Raw genomic sequence first — 25,780 nt, 5'->3', positions numbered from 1 at the left:
AGCGACCGTTGCTCAGCCTGAAGGCCTGCAGATTATGTTTCCAAAGTGTTCAGAAAATATTTTTAAAAAATATATTTTGAAACTTACTGGTATTGTAATCATTGTCGGTAGTGAGCACGTACCATGCTCAACATTATGTGGTGCTTTAAATGGGAACTTGCAGTGTTTCTCCTTTTGTCGTGAAGGCGTGGTGCGTTTCCACGAGGTGGCCGTGAGCGAGATGGAGGCAGAGAGAGAGCGAGAAGCGGGCACCGGCGAAGACGTGCTCGCGACGACGGGCTCTCTTCTCGAGTGCTACATCCGGAGCGTGCGCGACAGCCTGGGCGTAGAGCTGCGAGGAGACGTCGACGCCGACGCTTCCGACATCTGGTCTCAACATCTCGAGGAGCTGGGAGATCGGCTGAACCAAGACGGAGATCGCACGGGTTTCCTGCGAATGGTGAACCGCAACCATCTCTTCAACTCGAGTAACTACAGTCTCAGCAGCCTCTTCAGGTAAGTCACTGCTATTTCTGTATTTCTCCGAATCCAAGGCAATGTCTTTTTCTCAGAATGTCATGTGAAAAATGGTCGTCCTGCGTTCGTGACCCAACAGTAATGAAGACCACTAGCAGCTGCCACGGTAACCAACCCGCCTCTTTATTGTACGTCGCTAGGCGTCGCAACCGGTTGTGCAGTGCCTCTGTGTAACGTCACTGAATCTCGGGAAATAGTGAATGACGTTCTATTAGCCTCTGCAAAAAAGTTTCTCAAATCCGCAGAACGGCATTAAAACGTGCAAGCCTTCGAATTCTTAGAAAGGCCACGGCTACTCAGCGGCAGAGTTATAATGCGTCTACAGCACCTGATGCTTAGTAAAAGTAAGTTGAATAGACAGCAGGAATATTTTCGTCATGGATCATCGTACTGTAAAGATACGTGGAACAGGAATTGCCGGCAAATTTTCAACAGGTTTTCGTCGATATTATGATGCCAATTTTAAGTTAATGGTTATTAAACATGCGCAAATGAAGAATAATTGTGCAGATGCAAGAAAATATAGCATAGGCTTCACGGAAGCCAAAATTCGGCGTTAGCGTGAAGACAGAGATGGCAAAAAAATGCGTTCTGTACAAAAAATGTGCGCAGAAAAATGCAGCGGTGGAATGGCCATACCTCAGAGCATTAAACTCGTTAATTGACCTTCAATGTCCGTGCCTACATATGGCTAGCCGTTGAAGTCACCTGAGACGCTGAGTAAAGGAAACAGTTTTAGAGACATGCGGAACATGTATTGCTGGCAAATTTTCAATGGGTTTTCGTCAACATTATGATACCAGTTCTAAGTTGATGGTTATTAATTATATGGACATAAAGAATAATTGTGCAGCTACAAAAAAACACGGCACAACTAAAGCCAATGTGTGAAGACAAAGATAGTCTAATAATCCGTACTGTACAAGAAAGCCACTCCTGTGATTTTACAAAGCACTTTTTAAGTCTGTTTTAATTTTTTAAAAGGAAAAAGTGGGGGTCGTCGTGCATTTAGGGTCATCTTGGATTCATAGAAATATCTTTAGGTGAAAGTGTCTGCTGTGTTCACCTGAAGAACCAAGTTTAGGCTTCCCAATAGACATCAGTGGTGGTGTGATAATCGATTCTCCTTTGCCACAATCGCCTTTAACCACTTTTTGCAACATCATAGCAAGACCCATAGGAAACCTGAAATATTTGTCCCAAATTAGTGAATTTATAATACCAATGTAGTTGGTCATCTGATGGCCAAGCAGGCATCAATTTTTGAAAATGGCACGGGGTTTCTCATTGGCTCCAAGTAGCCTATGCAGTGGCCTCCACTTTATGCACTAGCCACACATCTTGGTAGGTGTGCTATTTACCAACTTTGCACACTGCGGCAAAATGCTGGCAACCAGGAATGAGTTAGCTGGAAAATTTGTAATGCCCAATAATGGACCAACTATATTAGCAAGACCTTTGCAAAAACATGTATGCGACAGATATTTGCACAATGTATCAAACTACCGAGCTCGATAGCTGCAGTCGCTTAAGTGCGGCCAGTGTCCAATATTCGGGAGATTGTAGGTTCGAACCCCACTGTCGGCAGCCCTGAAAATGGTTTTCCGTGGTTTCCCATTTTCACACCAGGCAAATGCTGGGGCTGTACCTTAATTAAGGCCATGGCCACTTCTTCCCACTCCTAGCCCTTTCCTGTCCCGTCGTCGCCATAAGACCTATCTGAGTCGGTGCGACATAAAGCCAATAGCAAAAAAAAAAAAAGGTATCAAACTGTCTTATGGTATGTAAAAACTACGTGCGGATTATAAACTTTCAGTCTGGTATGAAATTAACTCTAAAAGGGATAGCATACTGATGGAAAATGTGTGCATTTGTGAAGCAGAAGTAGTTGTCCATCTAGTACGCTTTCCGATAAACTGCTGGCTGGAGTCGCCGTTAAGTGGGTTAAGTGGGGTGCTATTAACACAACTGCAGCTGGTAGGTGAGTTTGAACGCCACGTAAGCCAAATAATTTTATTCACACTTTGTACTTCGAGAATCATTTCACAAAACTGTTGTATCAAATACCCTCATGTGTTATTCATTTATTTATTCATTCATTCATTTATTTTGGCTTTGTTCTAGGTCATCAGGGCTGCTTATGTGGATGTTTTATAAGCAGGGCTGGATGAGGACAGAATGGTTGGGGGTTTGAATCAGCTTGGCTGACCTGCAGCCTATTAGTACAGCGAATATTCGAATGGATGGCCTTCTGCAGTAATGCAGTTTCAGCATGCCATTGAACTGACTTCAGGCTTGTTGTAGCATTGCAGGTGTTACAGATTCACATGCTTCCGTAATAAGGTTTCGAAGGCTTCAGGATCCTCTGGTGCCTGAAATGGTATCTGCGTTATCCAGTGGGGTTTTTCAACACTCCAGTAGTGCATATTATGACAATTCATAGAACCATTATTATGAAATTGTGACTCGTCCAAAAATAAAATGAGATACAAACACGGTCATTCACTTGTGCATAGAGCTCTTGATGTAGTTGCAGGTGATACAGATTAAATAAACTGGCGTGCAAGATCCGTACAACAGACGTTGGCCAATTGTGCTACTGTCCAGGTACTCGTGCAGTATTGCCGGACCAACTGGAGAAAGTGGCTAAGCTATACACAAATGTTGCTCCACCCTGCTAAACATCTGTATGGAGATCTTTCGTGGTACAGACACTGTGCATCCTGCACGTTCTGTCTTGCTTCACCGCAGATGAAGACCATGGCAACATATTCATCTATTGAATACACAACTTAGGTTACACCAAGTGTCAGGCTAGTACACATTGAACATGCATGCTATTGGTTGAATGTGGCACAAATGGCCTTGTATTTGATCCTCAAAGTTTAAGATGTGAAAAAAATATTTAGCACTCATGGGATTTTAACTCATTTAGCAACAGCACATGCATCAACAGATCTGTGCTTAGTCCATGGTGTTCCCGAGAAAGCATACTGGATATCTATATACTTCCGCTACTCTACATCCTTGTTTTTAGTGTTAATTTCATGTTCTAGTTAAGCGCATAACTTGGCATATTGGTCCGTGTCCAACTAACCAACTGCACGGTCAGTGGATGTACGCTGATTAGTACACCTTGATGTTGGCAAACAATTCGTGTTCGGTAGCTTTGGGTTATCACATCCATTCAGGAGTAATATTGAGCCACAGTCCATGGCAGGAGGTCAAGGAACATTGTGCTCTGCGCCGTCCGCCCATGCATGCATTGCGTGCTATTGCACGATTGGCCTTGTGTTTCATCCTTCAAGCCCAAGATACAGGGAGTTTCAAACCCAAACACAATACACCATGGCGACTGCTACCTCAAGCATACTTATAAGCAATAAATTTCATGGTATTCCGCATTGATGGATATGACATATTTTTTACAAACTTTATTTTACTTTCATACAGTACATAGTGGTCATCACAAAGTCCAAACATGATGGTCATATGGATTTGAGGTAAAAACTAGTAGATCACAACTTGAAAATGATTTTGGTGTAGCTGCATTGTGTTGAAAAAGGGTGACGTAAAATGCCATTGTGTCCCATAAACTGTAACAAGAGATTATCACAGTGTCAACTGACAGCACCGCAGTAACCCCCCATTAACGCACTTACCCTCTAATAACATCCTTCATTTATTATAACCAAAGAAGATGGTTCCTTCCATTACATGGCCATTGGGCTTGTTGAATCAAGAAGTGTGTTTGGGTTGTCTGTCCCATTCCTGGTTGCGTTGATGGTCAGGGCTTTCTTCCAGAAAGTTCCGTCTTGATAAGTAATGCAATAAAAAGCATTATTGGTGGTGAAGCTTGTGATCCTAATGTATAATTACGGCTGAACAGAGTCGAAGGCTTTTGAAAGCTTTAGTGTTCAAAATGAGTACCTTCTAAGATTGAAAAGTGTACGGCACATGCGAGCTGCACAGGTGAGCACATAGCCACTGCTCTTGTCTCGCTAGACATCTGCCTCACTCGATATAAACATTGCGCAGTGGTTTGAAATTGAATCCAGACTTTCGGCACGCAATAAATTTCAGAATACCAGTATCTGTATATACCAGAGATGAGTAAAGTTTCAGAACAGGTATAGTTAGCTCCTAACACTTGCTCTTGACATGACTGTTTAAAACTGCTACATTCATTTCTTCTTATTTTGTAGGTAAAATTAACAATGAATGGTGTGTTTCAGCCTCGGGAGCGTGAGCGGCAGCGTTGCCAGCGGCTCGGCCAGTCGCCCCGGCAGCACACGTTCCCGACGCCCTCCGCACCAGTCCTGGCAGGGACCTTCGTGTCTGGGCGCGCTCTACCAGCTGCTTATAGCCCCGTTCGAGGACTGTCTGCCCTCGACCTGCGCCAAGGGTACCGGAGCTCGTAAGTGTCTTACCGTGTACCTGTCGAGTTTGTACTAACAAAGTGCTGTAGACAGATTGAAGCTGTACACGTTATTTGCCGACAGTGCCGCACGGAAAGGGCTGTGCTGGTCGGCGAGAATTGTTGCTGGTCCTGGAAGGAGAGCTGTACCTCGTCCCCTTTCCGGTTCTCAAACCGGGCGGCACCGGCACGGACTCCACCGAGTACTTGTGCGAGCGCTTCAGTCTGCTGGTCGTACCGTCTCTCACCTCCTTGCGGACCAACCAAAGAACTGCCAGGGCACTTGCTGCTAGCAAGCTCAATGCCAGCTCACCGACTGGAACCGGCGGTAAGTAACCATCTCATTCCATCCTCTTTTCATGAGACTGGCCTCTCTCCTCTGTAAGGCGCAAGCCCGCCTTGTGGCCATGATCTACGTTCTGATACCGTGGTTGGCTGGTTCGAGTCCTGCTGGGGGGAAAGAAATTCCCCATCAGAATGTTGGCCGGCACAGTAGGAGAGCTGGTGGTATACAATTCCTAATCACTAGATTGTGTGCCTAAAGCCTGGATTAAATTCCAAATCTCTCCGCAGTGTTCATCTTGAGCGAGGGCAGGCGATACGTCTCGAGAAGACCCCCTGGTGCTATTCAACCTGCCTCTCCTTACCATCTCGCACCATGTTGTACCAGATGAGCCCTCGCACACGTATTTCACCGCCTTTATGTTTATCCTCGCGTGGTAGCATGAAGATCAGCCGAACAATCTTGACAAAGAAAGAAAGAAAGAAAGAAAGAAGTTACAATTGAATGGAATAGTAATACATACATTTGAGCACTACATACAGCCAACTTGTGGATCTTTCATCTGACTGTTTTAATAACAGTTCAAGCACACTCCTTCGTAAATTGAATTTAATTTTAAAACTTTCATCATCCACGAGAAATGGGTCTCTTAAAATGTTTTATTTTACAAAGGTTTCTAAATGTCTTCTGTGTTTAAAATATCGTGAAAATCATCAATATTATTTTCCATTCTTTCAATATGTGCTCAGTATAAATCAGATATTTCACCGCGTTTTTATTACTGCAGGCAGTAAATACCACGAATATAAACTGCTCACTCGTTTCTTTTTCGTCACTCGCTGCTATACAACGCTTAGGCCGGGCGCACATTGGGACGCAGACGAAGCAGCTAAAGCAGCGCAGCGCAGATTTTTGTAATGCAAATACGCCTTTATGTTTATCCTCGCGTGGTAGCGTGAAGATCAGCCGAACAATCTTGACAAAGAAAGAAAGAAAGAAAGAAGTTACAATTGAATGGAATAGTAATACACACATTTGAGCACTACATACAGCCAACTTGTGGATCTTTCATCTGACTCCTAATGCAAAAAATGTAGAGCAGAGCAGGCCGGTTCTGCACCTACTTCCGCCTACCACGCGCAGTCTTCGAAACACAGTTTCCTGCGCACGTGTCACGTAGTTAGTTAAGAAATAGAGGAGAAAATTACCACAGCTGTTCGGTCTCATCATGTTTTGTAGGTACTATATTATGAATCCTGTGGACTGCAATGCAGTATGTATGTATGTACACGTATCATGAGAAAATGACTGAACAGAATTTAATGAAAATTGGTATGTAAATTCGGGGAATAAGGCACTACAGTCTAGGCTATAAATCATTTTATTCACGCTGGGTAACAAGCTAGTTTAGAGGAAGGCCTAAAATGTAATCCTCAAAAATCTGTGAAACAAACCATGGCCCAAGTTCAAGCAACATTGGGTAATTAACACAAAGATATAATGCTGATTATGGAGAGCATCATCGCCGACTCCATCGCCGTCGTTCACCATCGCATTTATGTTAAGACATAAGTTCGGCAAATAATTTATGATGTCTTGTCAAATATAAATGCAAACGTGTTCACAACAGATAGTCAATGTTGATTGATTTTAGTATATTGTGTCTTGCAACTAGATGAAAATCTAGCAGTATATTTGTGAATAAATATTTTCTCTCTCTCCCCCTCTCTGATCCTATTAATGAATTTACGATGCAAGTTGGGCGTGTGGTTAGGATCGTTTTGCTATGAGTTTGCATTCAGGAGATAGTGGGTTCGAACCCCACTGTCACGAGATGTTTTCCGTGGTTTTCTATTTTCACACCAGCCAAATGCTGGGGGGGGGCTGTACCTTAATTAAGGCCACGGTCGCTTCCTTCCCACTCCTAGCCCTTTCCTATCCCTTCGTTGCCATAAGACTTACCTGTGTCAGTGCGACGTAAAAATTAAAAAATAATCATTAATTTAGATTTTTCTTGCTTAGTCCAAATTATCTCCGAACATCGCTAACATAGAAATGTTGTTTAGTCTTGTAAACTGGCGAAGGTGGTTGTTTTTATTGCGAATGTCTTAAGGCGAACAACCGCGTTGTCATCAACACAAGGGAAATTGTGAAGATGACTATTAAAATGAGAAAAATCGTGAATGCTTGAAGAAAAAGAGCCTCTTTGCACTGGATGTCCCAATATCACAGAGTCTAAAGAAAACCGACGAGACCCTGCGTGGCAATATGTGCTCACGTGCACTTCGCAGTTTCGTAAGCTTCGCGCTGTCCTGCTCTGCGGCCAACTGCTTCTCAATGTGCGCTCGGCCTTATACCAGGGTCCTGGTCTGTATAAGTAATTCAGTGAATATGTATACACAGTAACATAAACCTAGTGTGAAAGTTATACACTTTCTTTCTTCCAGATCACGTTCCTCACGCTCCAGTAATATGTTGTATCTTTTTATTGATCTCCATGCCCAATCGTGCAGTACCTGAAGCTTTCCACAATATTTCAAGCTCTTTTCCCCCAGTTTTTACAGTGCCTTGCCCTTTTCTTTAACCTCTATACAACCCCATTGTCTTGTGACATTTGCTCCCCACACCATCATTTGCTCCCCACAGTCAGGTCAGGAGTGATCCTGATACCGTATCCGACAGTAGACGGTACTACCTGTGACTGTCTGGCCGAGGGTTGGGCGGCCGACACCAAACCCGACAAACTAGGGGAAGACCAACAGCTACGGGTGGAGGAGTTTTCCCCTAGAAGGTTTGATGAGACCCTTGTGTAGGAAATGACACATAAATCCATCAGCTGCTGCCTTGCAGTGAGGTAGGGGACTGCCAAAGGCTAAGGGAGAATACCCCTGACAGAAAATCCCCAGCAGTGTTAGGCTTGGCAAGTCAACTGAAGGGTTATATCGATTGCTTTCAACTACAAAACGAGCCTCGGAACGCAAAGAAAATACCGGATAGACACGTCTTCTCAAACATCTGCAACGTATGATGACCGTAAGGCTGATGTTCAAGTACGATGTTCTGCGAAGAAGCCCAAAAGAAAGAGTCCTAAACACAGAATTGGAACATTAAATATCCTGACCCTGACTGGCAGAAGCGAGGAGCTGATAGATATGATGGAAAGGAGGAACCTCTGTATTCTTGGCCTGAGTGAGGCAAAGTGGAAGGGAAGAGGAACAAAAAAGCTAAGAAAAGGATACAAACTACATTGGAATGGAAATAAAACAGAAGCCAAAAATGGTGTAGGTTTTATATTAAGAGAGGACATTGATGTCATCAGTGAGGTAATATACGTTAATGAAAGAATTATTAAGTTGAACATCTCTCTTAACAAGAGTGTGCTGACAGTAGTCCAGGTATATGCCCCACAGACTGGCTGTAACGAAGAGGAAAAAGAACAATTCCGAACTGATTTAGAAGAAGCTATAGAAAGAGAGGAAAATATCATAATAATGGGAGATCTAAATGCTCAAGTTGGATCAGACAGGCGTGGATATGAAAATGTACTAGGTCCACATGGTTATGGAGACAGGAACCCAGAAGGAGAAAGTCTTCTAGATCTATGTGTAAGGAATGGCTTGAGAATAAACAACAGTTGGTTTCAGAAGCAGCTAAGTCATAAACTAACAAGATACAGTTGGAATGGAGATACTAAAACTCTGATAGATTATTTTATATCTGATATTGAAGCAGTAAAGACCATATGTGATGTCAGAGTTATACCAAGTGAAAGCCTGGACAGTGACCACAGACTTCTCCTCTCAACAATAAAGCACATTGAAATTTATAGGCCTCAGAAATACAGGAAACCAAAAATTAAGACATGGGAGCTAAAGAAGTTGAATACACAAAAAAAGTGACCAATAAATTACCATCAGATGCATTACAAGAAGGCAACATCGAGTGGACTAGATTCAAAGAAAGCATTGTCGGAGCTGCATTAGAAGTTTGTGGTAAAACTAATAGCAAAATGAAGGGAAAAGAAACTCCTTGGTGGAACGATCGGGTGAAGATTGCTGTGAAAGTAAAAAATGAAACCAGGAAAGCCAGAGACAAAGAAATGCAAAAAGGAAGTCAAAGGAACGAATCTAGAGTAAACGAACTGCAGCAGAAATACAGAGATCAGAAGTTACAAGTAAAGAAAATTGTGGCCGAAGAAAAACAGAAAGCTTGGATTGATTTCACAGATAAACTAGAGCAAGACAGCAAAGCTAATTCTAAACTACTTTACCGAACAATACGAAATATAAGAAGAGACAATGAATACATAACAGCAATAGAGGAACCAGATGGTAACATAGTTAGGGAAGAGACAGAAATAAGGAAGATCATGAAATCCTATTTTGATAATTTATACAACAGTACTGGGAAAGACTCCAATGATGTAACCACGCAGGTCAGTTTAAGCTGCAATGATGAGCCTGACCAAGAGAGTCCGCCAACATGGAAGGAAGTAGAGATGGCCCTTAATAGTATGCCCAAAGAAAGATCTACAGGATTTGATGAAGTCAGTGCAGATATGATCAAAGCAACTGGTGCAATAGGAATACAGTGGCTTCATAGAGTAATTAATGTAATATGGAAGGATAGGAAAGTCCCAGATGATTGCAAAAAGGGAATAATAATAATACCTCTCTTCAAAAAAGGAAGCCGGAAGAAATGTAGCAATTATAGAGGGATCACTTTATTGTCTCATGGTTTGAAAATATTTGAGAAAATACTTGAAAAAAGGCTAAGGAAAATAATAGAACCACAACTACAGGAAGAACAATATGGATTCAGAGAACACCGATCAACTACCGATCTCATATTTGCACTTAGAATACTGTTAGAAAAGCATTGGGAGAAGGGCAAAGACTTAACACTAGTGTTTTTGGATCTCGAAAAAGCATTATATATATGGAAATGTTTAAGAAAGAAGAATGTACCCAAAGGGCTTATCCAGAAAGTTAAAATGCTTTACGAAGACTGCTGCAGTTGCGTACAGATAGGAAACGGTAATTCTGATTGGTTCCAAACCACTAAAGGAGTGCAACAAGGCAGTACCCTTTCACCATTACTTTTTATCACTGTCATGGATGAAGTCATGAAAGAAATTAAGCAGAAGAACAATATGGACATCAATGCATTTGCATTTGCAGATGATGTAGTAATTTGGGGAAATACAGAGAAGGAAGTCCAAGAGAGGTTGAACACCTGGAATGAACATTTGAAAGCACACGGATTAACAATAAATAAATCGAAAACTGTTACTATGTCTGTCAACAGGCAGAAGAAGAAAGGAAAAATAATGCTGGAAGGTACACAACTGGAAACAGTAGACCAATATAAATATCTTGGGTGCATCATTTCAAGTGATAACAGAATACAGCATGAAATTAACAACCGCATTCAAAAATCAGCTCAGTTTTACCATCAAGTTCGGAACCTTCTCTGGAGCAAACAAGTTCCCTTAAGATCAAAGCAGATTCTATTCCAATCATACTTCACCCCCATAATAACATATAGTCTAGAAACCTGCACAACAACCCAACAAGTGGACAGCAAACTACAAGCCGCAGAAATGAAGTTCCTACGAACTATGGTACAGAAGACAAAAAGGGACAGGGTAAGGAATGAAAGAATAAGGGAGCAAGCTGGTGTGTACCCATCCCTGAATGAAAAAGTGACAAGGGCCCGTTTGAAATGGTTTGGCCATGTCAAACGAATGGACGATGGAAGGACAGCAAAACAATGGCTACACACAGTCGTGGCCGGAAAACGACCGGTAGGAAGACCTAGGAAGAGGTGGCTGGACCAAGTGAAAGAGGACATAGGAACAAGAGGAATCAGCTGGGATGTCGTCTTGAGAGAAGAGTGGTACATGGACAGACAGAGGTGGAGAGTGCTCGTAAACCACACCCGGGCAACTGGAGTGGAAAACTGATGATGATGACCATCATTTCTCTGTCCCCATCCTTTTCCTCTTTTACTATTATGAACAGCAATGGTGATAATGACTTAGTCCAGACTTAGTCTCTATAGAGGTAAGCTCGCTACATGGTCTTACTAGGATCGCCTCGCAGACCATGAACATGGCGATGCTGCATTATATACTCCGAGGAGTTTAGTGAGGAACAAGATTAATTGGACCAAGCTGAGGAATCAGGTATTATTGTCAGATGGGACATGTATATTGCTGTCTTACAAATAGGAGATCATGGATTATTTGTACAGACACATATTTAGTAAATTTCAGAGAATTACCAGATAAATGGATGTACAAACTGCACTGCAGAAAAAAAAAAGGCAAACATAAATAAAATATACAAATTCAATGACAACTAAAGCCGATGAGAACAAGTTGGCAACCCTGCCAGGAACACTGTCAATCAGATTCCTTGAAGTACCGTTTAATAAACTTTTTAAAAAAAATTGCTTTAGTCGCACCGACACAAATAGGTCTTATGGCGACATTGGGACAGGAAAGGCGTAGGAATGGGAAAGAAGCAGCTGTGGCCTTTAATTATGGTACAGCCCCAGCATTTGCCTGGCATGAAAGAGGGAAACCATCTTCAGGACTGTCGACGGTGGGGTTCGAACCCACCATCTCCCGGATGCAAGCTCACAGCCGTACGGCCAACTCGCCTGGTATTTAATAAATATAAAATTCCTTGATTTACACCTAGTTATAACTCTCAAAAATTGATGGGAAAAAAAAAAAGAGAGCGATTAAAGGGCAAATTTGACACTTGACACTCACAAAATGATTCAAAGATATTACACAGTTTTCCTTTTGTAAACATCGTCTTCACAGCCAAGTGACTGCCCTCAGAACCTTGCCATCTCGCTTAAAATATCACCAAAGGGATATTTTAAATTACAACAAATGAACGGTTGAAGAATAGACCATTATTTAGCAAAAGGTATTAATTTAAAAGAAAGGGGATTCCGTAAAGATGACCGTGCAGTTACCATATACTGTATAGGCGAATAATCCCTGCACGTTAATGTTAGGAAGGGAAATTTAGAAAACTTTTTTTTTCCTTCTAACTACTGTATTCTAAAACTACCTTCTCCACCTGACTCTCCCACTCCCATGATGTCTCTTCTATCTCGTAATTTTCAGAACGAACTTACAATCACACAACCCGGCAGGTCGAATGAGAGTCCGATTCCTGCTGGATGAAAAATTCTAAATTCCCTAGAAGGGAATTAGATATTTTTCACCTATAGAGTATGTCAAAAATGTCTAAACATATCAGATGTAAGGCTTTTCAGGCGTTTGCTCTATTAACCAGCGTTTCGTCTGGGAAATGTTTTAGACATTCCTGCTGTATGTGTGAGCACGTTACCTTTGTTGGATAGAACTGGTTCTGTGCTCCACCCACTGCAACCGTCTTCAAGGGAGAAATTGGGAGAAAAATAATGTAACATACCTTCTCTTATTATTCTATTCTTCGGGTTACTGACGGAGTTGGAAGAGTCATCGACTTACAGGGCACTATTTAGCATTGTGTGTCAATGTGCTACAGACTTTTGAACTGCTGTAGGCCTAGTTCTGTCATTCAGTGCATCTGAACAGTTCTTTTAACACAGTATGGACTCTGTTTCATGTATCTAATAACGAAAATTTCTGTGGTCGCGTCTCTCAGCTTCCTAACTCCCTTCATTCCCCATCCTATCCTATATCTTTCTGTAAATTTGGTATTGATTCAGAGTGTATAGATCCCTTGGAAACTTTTGTATAAGAATTTAAGAACTGTACCCTCTAGTCCATTAATCTTTCTTGTATAACGTTGCTGTATTCCCCTTTGGAAATAGCGTTTACTTACACTTACAGTTATAACCTTGTTATTCTATACTCATTCATCTAGGTTATTTTCACTGAATTTAATTGTTGGTAAATTCAGTTTTTTTTGGGGGGGGTTGATCTTGTTAAATAATTAACTTATTTTCTTGCCTAATTTAATATTCAACTTCTTATTTATTGTCCAAATACATTCCCCGTGGCATATTAGTGTTTGTAAATTTTGCGTTAGAGATGTATACACGTGAACAGGCTAGGTCAACTACTTAACTCAAATTGACCTCGCCATTTAAAAAAAAAAAATGTCATCACCTAATCATCTTGGGATAACGTTTTAGTGTGAGTTATAATTGGAAATTATTCCCGCTATTGTAAGTTGTTATCTCCTGCTGGTCAGATGCAGTAAAAGTAAGTGTTAATTATCATTTCCTTTAATTTAACTTTCTTTATCGTTGACACACCGTAGAATCCTGGAACCCTCTGGGCCTTATGCGCATGGCCCTCCTTATGTTCTCTGTTGTCAAATTCGAACTCGCCCAATAACCTGTTGCATATTAACCCTTTCCCGCCCACATTTTCACTCCGCTTATCCCCAGGTTTCAACCTATTATTTAGCAAAAACTGAAACAGACCATATTGTTTCAGAAAAAGTTAAATACAGTAAAAACTATTGATCACAATGAATTCAAATTTTCAATAACATTAGAAAATATACCATCACATCCATTTCTCTGTTTATTGAGTCATAATGTGTTTTTCACCCCCCCCCCCCCCCGCCTACTCGTGATACTCGACACAGAGACAGTCTGCATTTGTCACATTCCCATGTTGTCCGAAACCCTCAAAATCAATAATCACGTGATTTTGGAAGTGGAATGATGCCCATGTATATAAGATTTTATTTCATCTGGGCAAGGATCTCCCCATTCTGTTTTTATCTTACCGGAACGCGACTGTTTGAAGGCTGCATTGTTATATGCGCAATAGGCTATGTCACTGAATAGTTTTTTTCCTCCTAACATACGTAAAAAACAATCTCTTCCCCCTAATACTCTTTCTGAATTACGCGCAGGTTCAACATCATCCATTTAAACATTCGGAGTAACGAAACGTAATATTTGTGTTACCTGAATTGCCGTGGCATCGCCATCAGGTCCGATTTATCGATATTCGTTTTCATTCATATCACTGTTATCACTAAAATTATCTTCGTTGATACATTATTCACTCATTAAAAATTCACCTGCACCCCTACTCAAGGATTCTTTGTCACTTTTTTCGCCCATATGCAGCTCAGTTTCAATATACGCGATATTCAATCCTGCCATGTTTACGAACGAAACAGCTGACCCGCGCTCGCGGAAGTTCAAGACCGTTGCCTAGGCAACGTCAAGACAGATTATCTCTCTTCCTTTATTCCCTAAGACTTGTAGATTGTACTGCGTGTTCATAAATGCCTTATAAACACTTCACTGATGAGAAAAATAAAAAACTATCGCACAGATCGCAGACGAATGCAGATAATGCAGCCGGGCGCTTTCGGGCGCTAAGGACCGGAAGGCTAAATGAACAGTCGGGCGCTTTCGGGCGCTAAGGGCCGGAAAGGGTTAATACACTAGAAGTCCATTATAACAAGAATTCATACTGGCAAAAAATGTATTCACTCTAGCAGATTGTTGTTATATCCAATTTTTCATAACAGTTGAGAAAGATAACTTATCAAAGACAGGAAGAAGAAGAAGAAGAAGAAGAAGAAGAAGAAGAAGAAGAAGAAGAATATGGTTCAAAATTTCTCAAAAATTTTTGTGGATGAATTCCATATTGTGACTCATTTGTTGGCCATTTTCTAATTCCAATACTGTGTGAATGCACATGGTACGGTATCACTGCTGAGGTTTCTGTGGCGAACATTTCGTTATTATAACTCAAACAGTGTCACTTAACCTAACTTCAGCATGCATTTATCATGAAAACAACTTCAGGCCTCAGTAGAGTAATGATTGCCTTTTCTCTAAAAATTTATGTGGGAACAGCCTTTCTGAAATTTAAACAGACGTGAGACTGAAATCAGTGATCCACACTGCTGTATCACATTCAGAACCTAGTATTAAGATTAAGTGATCGTTTATTTCAGTTAACAACTGCTTTTGGCCACGTTGTTCCTTTTTGTTTGGGGTCGTGAGTGTTGGATTGTATTTGATATAAACGTTGCGGTTTGTAAATATTGATGTCAGAAAAGAAAGTGTGCTAAGTCATTCATAATAACAGAGGACACAGTGAAAGGGTTCTCATTGTAACTGAAGTATGTTACACCATTTAATGTTGAGGGGCATAAAAGAAACTGCCAATAACACGGGCCATACTCGCTATGATAACTCTGTGGAGACGTGCATTTCAGAAATATGCGTAAGCCATCCACAACTAGCTTAACTTTCTAGCATTTGCTGTAGCTCTCAACTGACCGCATATCCGAACTGTATTTTTTCAGTCAGATATTAGCATATCATGTTTTCTATTTTTGGAAACTTCGCTTTTTTTGGCTTCAGGCATTGTGCGCCTTGCGAGTGGTCTTGAGCTGCTGTTGTGCAGCGAGGACGGCCCGACAATGAATGTGTCTGCTCCGGACATGTTGCTTCGGTTGACTGCAAGACATTGCTACCGCTTCCTGGATCATTGCGACAGTGGATCGCGTAGGCATGGTGACGTGTCTGGCAACATGGCCACTGGCCAGTGGTCTGCTCTTCCTCTGTAGGCAGCCAAAAATTGGGAAAGCGACTGGTCACTGGAAGTACACAGATGTTTCAAAATGATCGTGAATGGCGATGTCTTTATTGTCTTTACTACTCGTCATTATGTTTATCAGATGTGAATCCTGTCTTCAAAATCTGCAGTGGGATGGTGGAAAATATTCAGGATTCTGTACTCAGACTTAAGTTATAAATTTGGCATTAGTATGAAGTATCTATTTTCAGATTTTCTTCCTTGTTTTATATAATGTTTGTGGATCAGTGGTAGAGTGTTGGGCATCAGATCCCAAGATAGCAGGTTCAAAGCCGGCAGAGGAAGTCGGATTTTTGAAGGGCGTAGCAAAAGGTCATTCGACACTCCATGTCGTACGATGTTGCCCTGTAAAAGATCCCTGCTGACACATTTGGTGTTTACCTGAAAAAATTCATTAAATCTCAGCCATAGACGCTCAGGAGAAATTCGGTTTAATCCGCCATCTAGTAGGCCTAGAGTAAAATGAAACGTCGAAATTGACGAGCAGACAGCCAGATGGCATCAAATTAAAATGTCTGCACACGGTAGCTGAGGCCATATGATGATGATGATGATGATGATGATTATTATTATTGTTATTATTGTTATTGTTGTTATTATTCTTCTTCTTCTTCTTATTATTATTATTATTATTATTATTATTATTATTATTATTATTATTATTATTATTATTATTATTATTATTATTATTTATAAGGTCTAGTGGGCTGAGACAGGGAAGTGTTCTATCACCAATCCTGTTTACAATAGTAATGGATGACATCATGAGAACAGCAAAAGCAGCATATGGAGGAAGAGAAATGAACATGATGTTATTTGCAGATGATATTGTGATTTGGGGAGAAGACGACAGGAAGGTTCAAGAACAGTTGAATGCGGTGAATGGGAAGATTGAAGCATGTGGATTGAAAATAAGTGTAGAAAAGAGTAAAACTCTTGTTATGACTAGAGGGGAGAAAGACGGGAAAGGTCAGATTAGACTTGCAGACAAGCCCCTGGAAGTAGTGGAAACGTGTAAATACCTGGGGAGTGAATTAATGGAGAATGCTCGACTGGATGCTGAGATTAGTAAAAGGATTCAAGCTGGAAGTTGTTTCTATCATAGTGTAAGAAACATGTTATGGGACAAAGATGTGCCAGTGGAAGCAAAGGATACTATGTACAAGATGTATTACGTACCCATAACAACTTACGGAGCAGAAACTTGGACAATGACAAAGAAGGATGAGAGTCGAATACAGGCAGCCGAAATGAAGTTCTGGAGGAGTATGATACAGAAGAGTAGACGAGACAAAATAAGGAATGAGAAAATCCTGGAAGAAATTGGAGTGGAAAAAATGAATGATAGAATAGAGAAGAGCCGACTAAGATGGTTTGGGCACATAAAGCGAATGAGCGACGAAAGAATGCCAAAAAGGGTGATGGAAATGCAAGTCCAAGGAAGGAGAGGCCATGGACGACCATGATTGAGATGGAAGGATACCATCCAACGCAGCATTATAGAAAGAAACCTGGACTGGGACACAGTGTTGGAGGAGGAGTGGTGGAAAGACCGAAGAAAGTGGAGAGGAACCATATTTGCCCCTACCCGGCTACAGCTCGATAAAGGGGAAATTATGATGATGATGATGATGATGATGATGATGATGATTTATAAGGTATTTCTTAAAAAGAAAACAGATTTCCTTACATCTGTATCCACTGTTGAACAAATTTTATTTGGTATCTTGGGTGAAATTAGAGGGGGCCTGGTTGGCCCTGCACACACATATTCAGGAAAATAGGAAAAGGTAATTTCAGGTCCAGGTAGAAGTAATTCGAATGCACTGAAAAGTGTATGTCCTAGCGTGCTTCAAAGGGCTGTAGCCCATTGACACAGAATGGGATTTAGTGCTCTGCAACTTGATGACTCTCCCAACTGTGGAGAAGATGAATGAAAAGATATGTTTTACATAATGTGGTCTCTGTGTCTCACCTGAAGAACACCAGCTCTGTCCTATGTTATGCGCTCGCAGATCGAGCAGGGAGCGGCCTCTCGAGTTAGGCCGGAAGACGAGTATTTATATCATCTGAAAGTTCATTCTAGAAGCTACGCACACAGAGTTGACATCAGGGGACCAGGAGAGTCAGATCATTGTTCAAGACAGCGGTCAGTAAGTGAAAAACAAGGCCGGCAGAAGGTAGTGCCGGGAGTACACAAGGTAAGTTCGGGGCATCACAGCACAAATACACTGACTGGTCAAAAGTGGCCGAAGGTGTGTCCCGTTAGCAAATGTGCCATGTATGATGCTGCGGCATAACTGAGCACTAGTGTCATGAATATGGCAACATGTCGCGAGTTAACCGACTTTGAACGTGGGAGGATCATCGGTGCACGAGTCATAGATTACATGCAAATTCGGGTTTCTGAGGTCAAAAGTGTCGTGGGTGGAGCTTCAGTATCGCAGAGATAACGTTACCATCCGCGTAAACCGCCCCACGGGAAGACCACAGGTGTTTAACGAACGGACATCATGTCACCTCCGCAGAACCAGAACCAGACTGGGCAGTCGACGGGCTACTGTGAGTCAGATCACTGCCCAGTTGAATGTCAGGAGTCAGGAATCTATTTCTACCAGGACTGTAAGGAGGCAACTGCACCGCATAGGCTTTACCAGCCGCCGACCAACTCGTGTCCCTTTGCTGACACCTCGACAGAAAGCTCAGCAACGTGCATGGGCCCGCAAACGTCGGCAATGGACCATGGAACAGCGACGCGTGTGGTATGGCCCGATGAATTCCCTTCCAGTTGTATTGAGCTGATGGGCGCATGAGTGTGGCATATGCCCCATGAAGCTATGGATCCTGCATGTCAACAAAGTTGTGTCCGGACAGGAGGCAGCGTTCTCATGGTCGTAATTAGGCTCCATTGTCCGGCTGCAGGGAGCACTAACAGGTGCACATTCTTTCAGACCATGTGCATCCCTTTCTGGCCCCAGAGTACCCTGATGGAGTTGCCATGTTTTAACAGGAGAATGCGCCGTGTCACCGCTCTGTGGTTACGAGCATGGATTGGCCCTCCAGATCCCCCGACCTTAATCCAGTCGAGCGTTTATGAGATGCTGCACCAACTAGAGAAGTAGCAGTGCAAGATGCGTGGGTCCAGATCCCCCCTTGTCAAGTCGATGTCTGCTGCTGTTTTGAGGAGCAAGTCATTATTAACATCACATTCAGTGTCTTCCCATGACTTTTGGTTACTCGGTGATTATCGAGATATACAGACAGTGGACACCCTACAACTTTATTTATAAGATTGAGGACATTCTTTGCAGGTAACTTAATCTGTACTTCTGTTGTGTTTCCTGATAATGCTCCTCTCATTATATCATTGCCGTTGCTTAACCTTTTCATTGCTGAGATAAATTCTCTTTTGTAAAAGCCCTGTGTTGAATTATTTTGAATAATTAACTTCAATAAATAAAAGTCGGAAATAAGATGGGAAAACCAGAGGGTTCTTGCCTGCTTGTCATATATTTTTATAACACAAAATTAGCTATATGTTGTACAGGAAATTCAAGGTTGTCCAACATGAAAGGCCAACAATTGAACAAAAATCGAACTAATAATTAAAAATAACAGTAAAAAGCTCAACTTACATGTTTCAGTGGCTACAGGTCCACTTCCAAGCACCGATATATAACTAAACTTCAGGGGTGTCTAAAATGAGTAAAAATGTATCTAAATTTTACACTAAAATATTATTAAAGATAAAACACTGAGAATGCATTAAAAATTCCTATACATCCTGGTTTGATATCAAAATAAAAAATGGTCCAGACCAGTTAATCAAGGGTTGTACAAAACTGTGGGTGGCCTACACGTCTTCTTTGGAAGTGTTCATTCGCACGGAACAAGTCCATCTCCTTCAGTACCTCACTAGGGTATGGGCAGGGGTGTACACAGAGTCCAACGTCGCATTTTTCACACATATATCTACTTTCTTTCCTCTTTTTCTCATCAAGCGTGCTGTTTGAACACACGTGGCAGTACCTGGCAGGAAACATCTTCTTCGAGGTGGGCGGTACAGTCTAAGCGGTTTGTCCCGGGCTGAAGGGCGTCCTCTTTTGCTTGTAGGTCGGGGTAAACGGAATTTCTGGAAAATCTCTCGTAGAAGTTTGAGCTGAAAATCGGCAAGTGAAATGTTTTCTCCTGTTTGCATATTATAGAGTGTTTGACAGTTCAAAACTGTAATATCTAGCAGGTGGAAGAAGAATTTCCTGTACTATTTCAGGGACTTCCGGACACATTCTATGGAACTATTCATCATATCGATTCTGTCAACCGATCCCATGTTCTTATTGCACTGTGACTTTAGTTTAGGTTGCTTTGTCTTCCTGTCTACTTTCCCTGTCGATTCCATTGCATCTGTATGCAGCATAGTCAACGTACACACTTCCATCTCATGACCATCATATTCTCTGTGCATTTTGTTCCAGTTTTGCCCCAGTTGTAGTTTCTTTGTAAGTTTAGGCATTCCCTTACGGTTTCTTCGTACTGTTCCGTGTGTGTATTTTATTCTTATGGAGGTAGTTGTACAGTAGTGGGTTCGAATACCAATTATTGATCCACAGATACGTCTCCATCAAAGTTTTGACTGCTGCACCAGATACACCCATTTCTGTTGCTGCCCCCGAGTACAATCTAACACATACCCAGTTTCACAATCACAAATAACGAATGTTTTTATCCCGAACCGGTGCCCCTTGGAGGGTATAAACTGGATGAAAGAGCCTACCCTTGAATAGCGTCAAACACACGTTCTGAAATAGACTAAAAACTTCCTTGAACTTTCTTCTGAGATGGTCAACAATTAGTCTTATCTTTTACAGTTGAGTATTATTGTCATAGAAGTGAATCAATAAGTGCCTATCCCTTGGCATATAATCTGAAAACTGAGGGGTGGCTAGGAGCACATCAGTAGACCAGTACTCCGTGATATTCAGCTTCTTCATTCAAACCATTAGCATTGTCACTGCAAGAAATATACAGTTAGACCTCATTATACACGATAGTTACGTTCCGCAGAATTCCCCCGCATACCGAATTGGTGTAAATCGAGAGTCAGTTTACATGTAAAGTATAGGGTTAGGTTTCCGTTTACTCACATCTTAAATTTAAAATAGCAAAGGTTCTTATTATTGTGTTCCTGAAACACATTTTAATACAAACTGAAACCCACAATAATAAACTAAACTCTTGGCTTTAGTTTGAATAGCAGCTCCAGAGAGAGGCATGTGTTGCTCAATCCACTCCACTCTTTCCATCGCTTCCGAGCGAGATTTGGTCACTCTACTCACACTTAAGTTAGTAGAAGATTGATCAGTTTTTCGAATTGATTCTGCATTGTCACAAATAGTTCTCACAGTGGATTCATTAAGTTCCAAAGTGCGCTGAATGTCAACAATACGCTCATTTTTCTCATAGCGATCCAAAACTTCTAACTTTGTTTCTAACGAATACGAGTTTGCTACACGCTTCTTTCTCTTTGCCCGGCGTTTTAACCTTTCAAGTGCAACTTTACAGCTCTACTGACCGGAACTGACGATTCGACAAACACGACACAATATGAGCTTAGAGATGCGCTTGCCTCGTTCAACCTTGGCGCACGACGGAGTGTACGTTACAGAGTTCGGCACGCATGTCTGTACCCGCCGTAAGGCATTATAGCTTCCATGTACTGTTAACAGACGGCAGCACTAGACTTAAAACCAAAATAGCGCATATGTGAAATCGCGGATAACGTATAACGGGGTTTACCTGTATATAAATTCAGGAGTAGTGTCTCTCCACTGTTGTGAATGTGATTTTGAATTTGATGGCGTTTTCTCCAACACAAACTTGTAATATTTCTTTCTTTCATATGAACTGGTGTAAAAAAAACAACTGAGAAATGTCCAAAGCAGTTGTTTCGTTCTGTAAGAGACCTAGAGTAATACCACTGTTTGCATGCACAAGTGGTTGGACAACTTCTGTACTTTCATTATAATCGGTGTCATCACTATCATCATTATTCTCGAAATCACTAAAATCGAAATATTCATCTTCCGATTCTAATGTGGATAGCACTCTTACAACCTCGGATTCGGTAAGATCGCGCACTTTCCTGGCGGTCGACGTACTGGAGCTTACTCATTCCTGACGCGCGCCTCGCTGCTAGCTTGCACGCCGGGCATACCGTAGAGCAGCTCGTAAAGCAGAGTGTCGTATTTATCTCAATAACTCGTGAATAAATCAACAGATTGTCATTTCGTAACCTCCTATCTACTGCAGAGAGATGCGTGTATCCGCCCACAGAGTTTTAATGACTTCTTATGTCAACATTGGGAATATTGCGTTGATAAAGTCAGAAGAACGTCGCGCTCGCAATATTATGGGCGCAGCAGAGCAGCGGTCACTCTCCGCGCTTGCAATATTGCGAGCGCAGCAATGTAAAGGTTAACAGAAGAGTTCTGGTTTTCAATTTTGATTTGTCCAAGGGTGTTGACAATGTCTCTCCTCTTCAGACATTGCTGTTCACCTTGGCCTCCATGGCTGTGTAAGTTGGATATGGGACTCTAATCCTGTTTTGAACTTGCAGCTGTCATAGATTCCTCACAGCAAAGCGCCAACAACATGACTGCATTGGTAGTGGGGAACCCTCGTCTACCTGGGTCCGTCACGGAGCAATGGGGCTGGGGAGAGATTCCTTACGCAGAGCAGGAGGCGGCCATGGTGGCGGAGATGCTGCAGGCCAAGGCTCTCGTCGGGTCACAGGTGAGCTGACAGTTCATTATCAACATGAGTAGAAAATAACAGCAATATGTTGTCTTGACGCTGTTAAGGGTCAATGTGCTATAAGAAATGCGGACCATGTTCTGAGTTCTCCTGGTAACATTACAGTGTCTCTGTACTGAATCACGAGTTTAGTTCTCAAAGGCAAATTATTTTCAAGAAATTGTGGTGAATTAATGTGAGTGGAATTAATGAATTCTCTCGAGGCAAAAGCAGAAGCTGTGTGATTTACTTCTTTGCTCAGCCACACATCCTGGTTTTCTTAGAATTTGTGAATTTTGAAGTTCTCATTTATACAACATTATTGTCAAATATAAGTTTTTCTGAGAAAAATAATATTTGTAATGATAGTATGGGAATGACCATTCTCTGGGCACATTTCTCATAAGTTAATGAATCTATAGTTTTACAATTTTTGTTATACTCTGTTGACCTTCTAACTGTATTATTCTCAGTCTTTACGAGAAACCATGGAAGTGACGGAGTTGTGCAGTACTCTCTGTTCTGTAGCTATTCAAGGACAAAGTTTAAACATTACTTACATTTTTGTAGCTGAAGAGAATAATTGAATATGTTCTGAGTCTGAGACAGTGCTTGATCCACCTCTCTTTAAGTTTGTACTAATAATTAAATATTAATTTACTTCTCCCTAGTTTCTGCACAATTTACTTTTTGAACCTTGAGAGTAATGTTGTGTGTCCCTCAGGCGAGCAAGGAAGCTGTAGTGCGGCAGATCGGCGAAGCGGAATGTGTTCACCTGGCCACCCACGTTTCCTGGAAGTTGTCGGCCATTGTGCTGTCCCCGGGAGATATGATGGACTCTCAACAACCAAAGCGATTCTTTGCCGCACCTGGGTCGGACCAGGGCCACGACCAAGGGGACGAAGAGGGCTCCGAGGTGAGAGAGCGTTCGTGGCTGCGACAGCCAATCGCTACTATTGTATATTTGTTATCTACACATTTTTTCTTGACTTGGAGACTTAAAGCTCTAATTAATGTACAGCTCTGGGACGCGTTGCCCAGAAAGGGAGCTAAAGTCGGATTTTTCATTTTGACTTTTTAGTGGTTCTGGCATGAGATACTGAACATTTAAAAAACAAAAGGAGGTCCTGCCTCTAGGTGCAATACTTAACACGATATTCATTATTGACTGTTGTTATTAACTCATTTCAGTCTGACTGCGAGCGTCCATAATGGCGTGCACGTCGTGGTGTAAGTTTGATAATTCACTAAAAATGGAGAACGACCTATGCTCATCATGTTTCTTCGTGTATTAGTTACGAGAATATTTCAATATTTTTGACGAGAGTGCATTCATAGATGCTGTCATTCAGTGTGCTTTAGTACACGCTGTCATTCAGTGTGCTTTAGCAGACGCTGTCATTCAGTGTGCTTTCTTGCGGCAAACAAAGGCTTTATAAAAGTTATACTTGTGATATATTATATGATTGTAATCCTTCATATCAAGAAAAAGCAGAAAACTTAACTAATATGTAGATATTCTTACGTATTCATGTAAATATGAATTTCGCAGGTATATGCCGTAGGCTGTAAAACAAATTCAAAACATAACGAAATATAACAGTTGTTTCAAATTAGATGCCAATAGTATTTCCATTTGTGCATGAAATTATAATTCCTTACCTTCAAGATCATCTTCACTCTGGGAATCTTTACCGTCCGAACCACTTTCAATAGAGTTGTTGTTGTTGTTGTTGTTGCACACATTACGTGTAGTCTGTACTTATTTAGCAGATCGTCAGATTTTTCTAATTCACAAAACATGGTTATAATATATAAAGAATTTTATAATCTCACGTGCTAACTGATGTGAAACAAACTTCACTTTTCATTAATAGATCCTCAAACAAGCACAAAGAAAAAACAATTATGCAAATATCTCGTATAGCCACGGAGATATAACTTCTTGTCCAGTCCAGCCTTTATTAAGGATATTCAGGCACGGACTGGATGGGACAAGAGAACTGTATTTTGAAAAGAAAGAAAAAACACAATTACGGCTTTCACTAATTTTCTGAAGAATTGTACAAAGTTTGCACAACATGGACCGGCGAAGACTCAAACTGACTTAGTTTGTTAAGAAGACCCGTAGGTAGCCACACTCCTTACATCAAATATTCCACCTTTACAATAGTGAGAATCAGACTACATTAAAAATATATTAATGAGACATGTTTTGTTCTGCTTTTGAGTCACAAACAAGAAGTATGGACGTCCTCCACCGTCCCACGCCATCCCGCTGGACTCCATAATCAGATAATACAAGCGGGCCACATTAATGCTTATGTACATCAGCCCAGCAGTATACAGTTCATCCCCACCAAAGCACAACAGAAAGACTTCCAGCTCAAGACGATCAACACTTCACAGTTTTTTAATTTTCATCATGCTTTTTAAAAAACTTTCTAACTAACATTTCATTTTGTGTGTCTCATATGTTTTTTAATACATCCTACATGTCATACTGAGGATGACCCAATGTCGGGTCAAAACATGTGTGAACTTTCGCCTTAATTGGATGTAAAAAATTTGTATAGTATTGATTGGTTTAAATTTTTTTTTTTTTTTTTTTGGTATATTGGCGAATGAAATAGAATTTGACGGGGAGCATTCAATATTAATGGGGCTTATGGAAGAAAGAAGGTAGAACTGGCTGAGTCAGCAAAGAGGATGCATTTGGATGTGCTAGGAGTAAGTGATATTCGGGTAAGGGGAGATAACGAGGAAGAGATAGGAGATTATAAAGTGTACTTGACGCGTGTTAGAAAGGGAAGGATGGAGTATCGGGTAGGGCTCCTTATCAGGAATACCATTGCACGCAACATACTTTCTGTTAGGCACATAAATGAGCGAATGATGTGGGTAGATTTGTCAGTGGGAGGAATTAGGACTAGAATCGTCTCCGTGTATTCACCATGTGAGGGTGCAGATGAGGATGAAGTTGACAAGTTTTATGAAGCATTGAGTGACATCGTGGTCAGGGTCAACAGCAAGGATAGGATAGTGCTAATGGGCGATTTCAATGCGAGAGTTGGGAATAGAACTGAAGGATACGAAACGGTGATTGGTAAATGTGGGGAAGATATGGAAGCTAATGAGAATGGGAAGCGTTTGCTGGACTTCT

At 41.4% G+C, this 25,780-nt stretch overlaps 1 protein-coding gene across 1 annotated transcript in view; it reads left to right on the top strand.

Moving 5' to 3' along the window:
* LOC136886518 (tetratricopeptide repeat protein 28) overlaps window positions 1-25,780 on the top strand; it is a 396,667-nt gene that overhangs the window by 333,100 nt on the left and 37,787 nt on the right. Inside the window, exons 15-19 of the mRNA XM_068230732.1 lie at window positions 186-495; window positions 4,752-4,933; window positions 5,019-5,261; window positions 22,442-22,617; window positions 23,342-23,533. Coding sequence (XP_068086833.1) covers window positions 186-495; window positions 4,752-4,933; window positions 5,019-5,261; window positions 22,442-22,617; window positions 23,342-23,533 — 1,103 coding nt within the window. The remainder of the gene's footprint in view (window positions 1-185; window positions 496-4,751; window positions 4,934-5,018; window positions 5,262-22,441; window positions 22,618-23,341; window positions 23,534-25,780) is intronic.

The sequence above is a fragment of the Anabrus simplex genome, chromosome X, assembly GCF_040414725.1.
Source record: "Anabrus simplex isolate iqAnaSimp1 chromosome X, ASM4041472v1, whole genome shotgun sequence".
Classification (NCBI taxonomy): Eukaryota; Metazoa; Arthropoda; class Insecta; order Orthoptera; family Tettigoniidae; genus Anabrus; species Anabrus simplex.
Note: the sequence above shows the minus strand (reverse complement) of the source record. Positions and strands in the feature narration are given on the sequence as shown.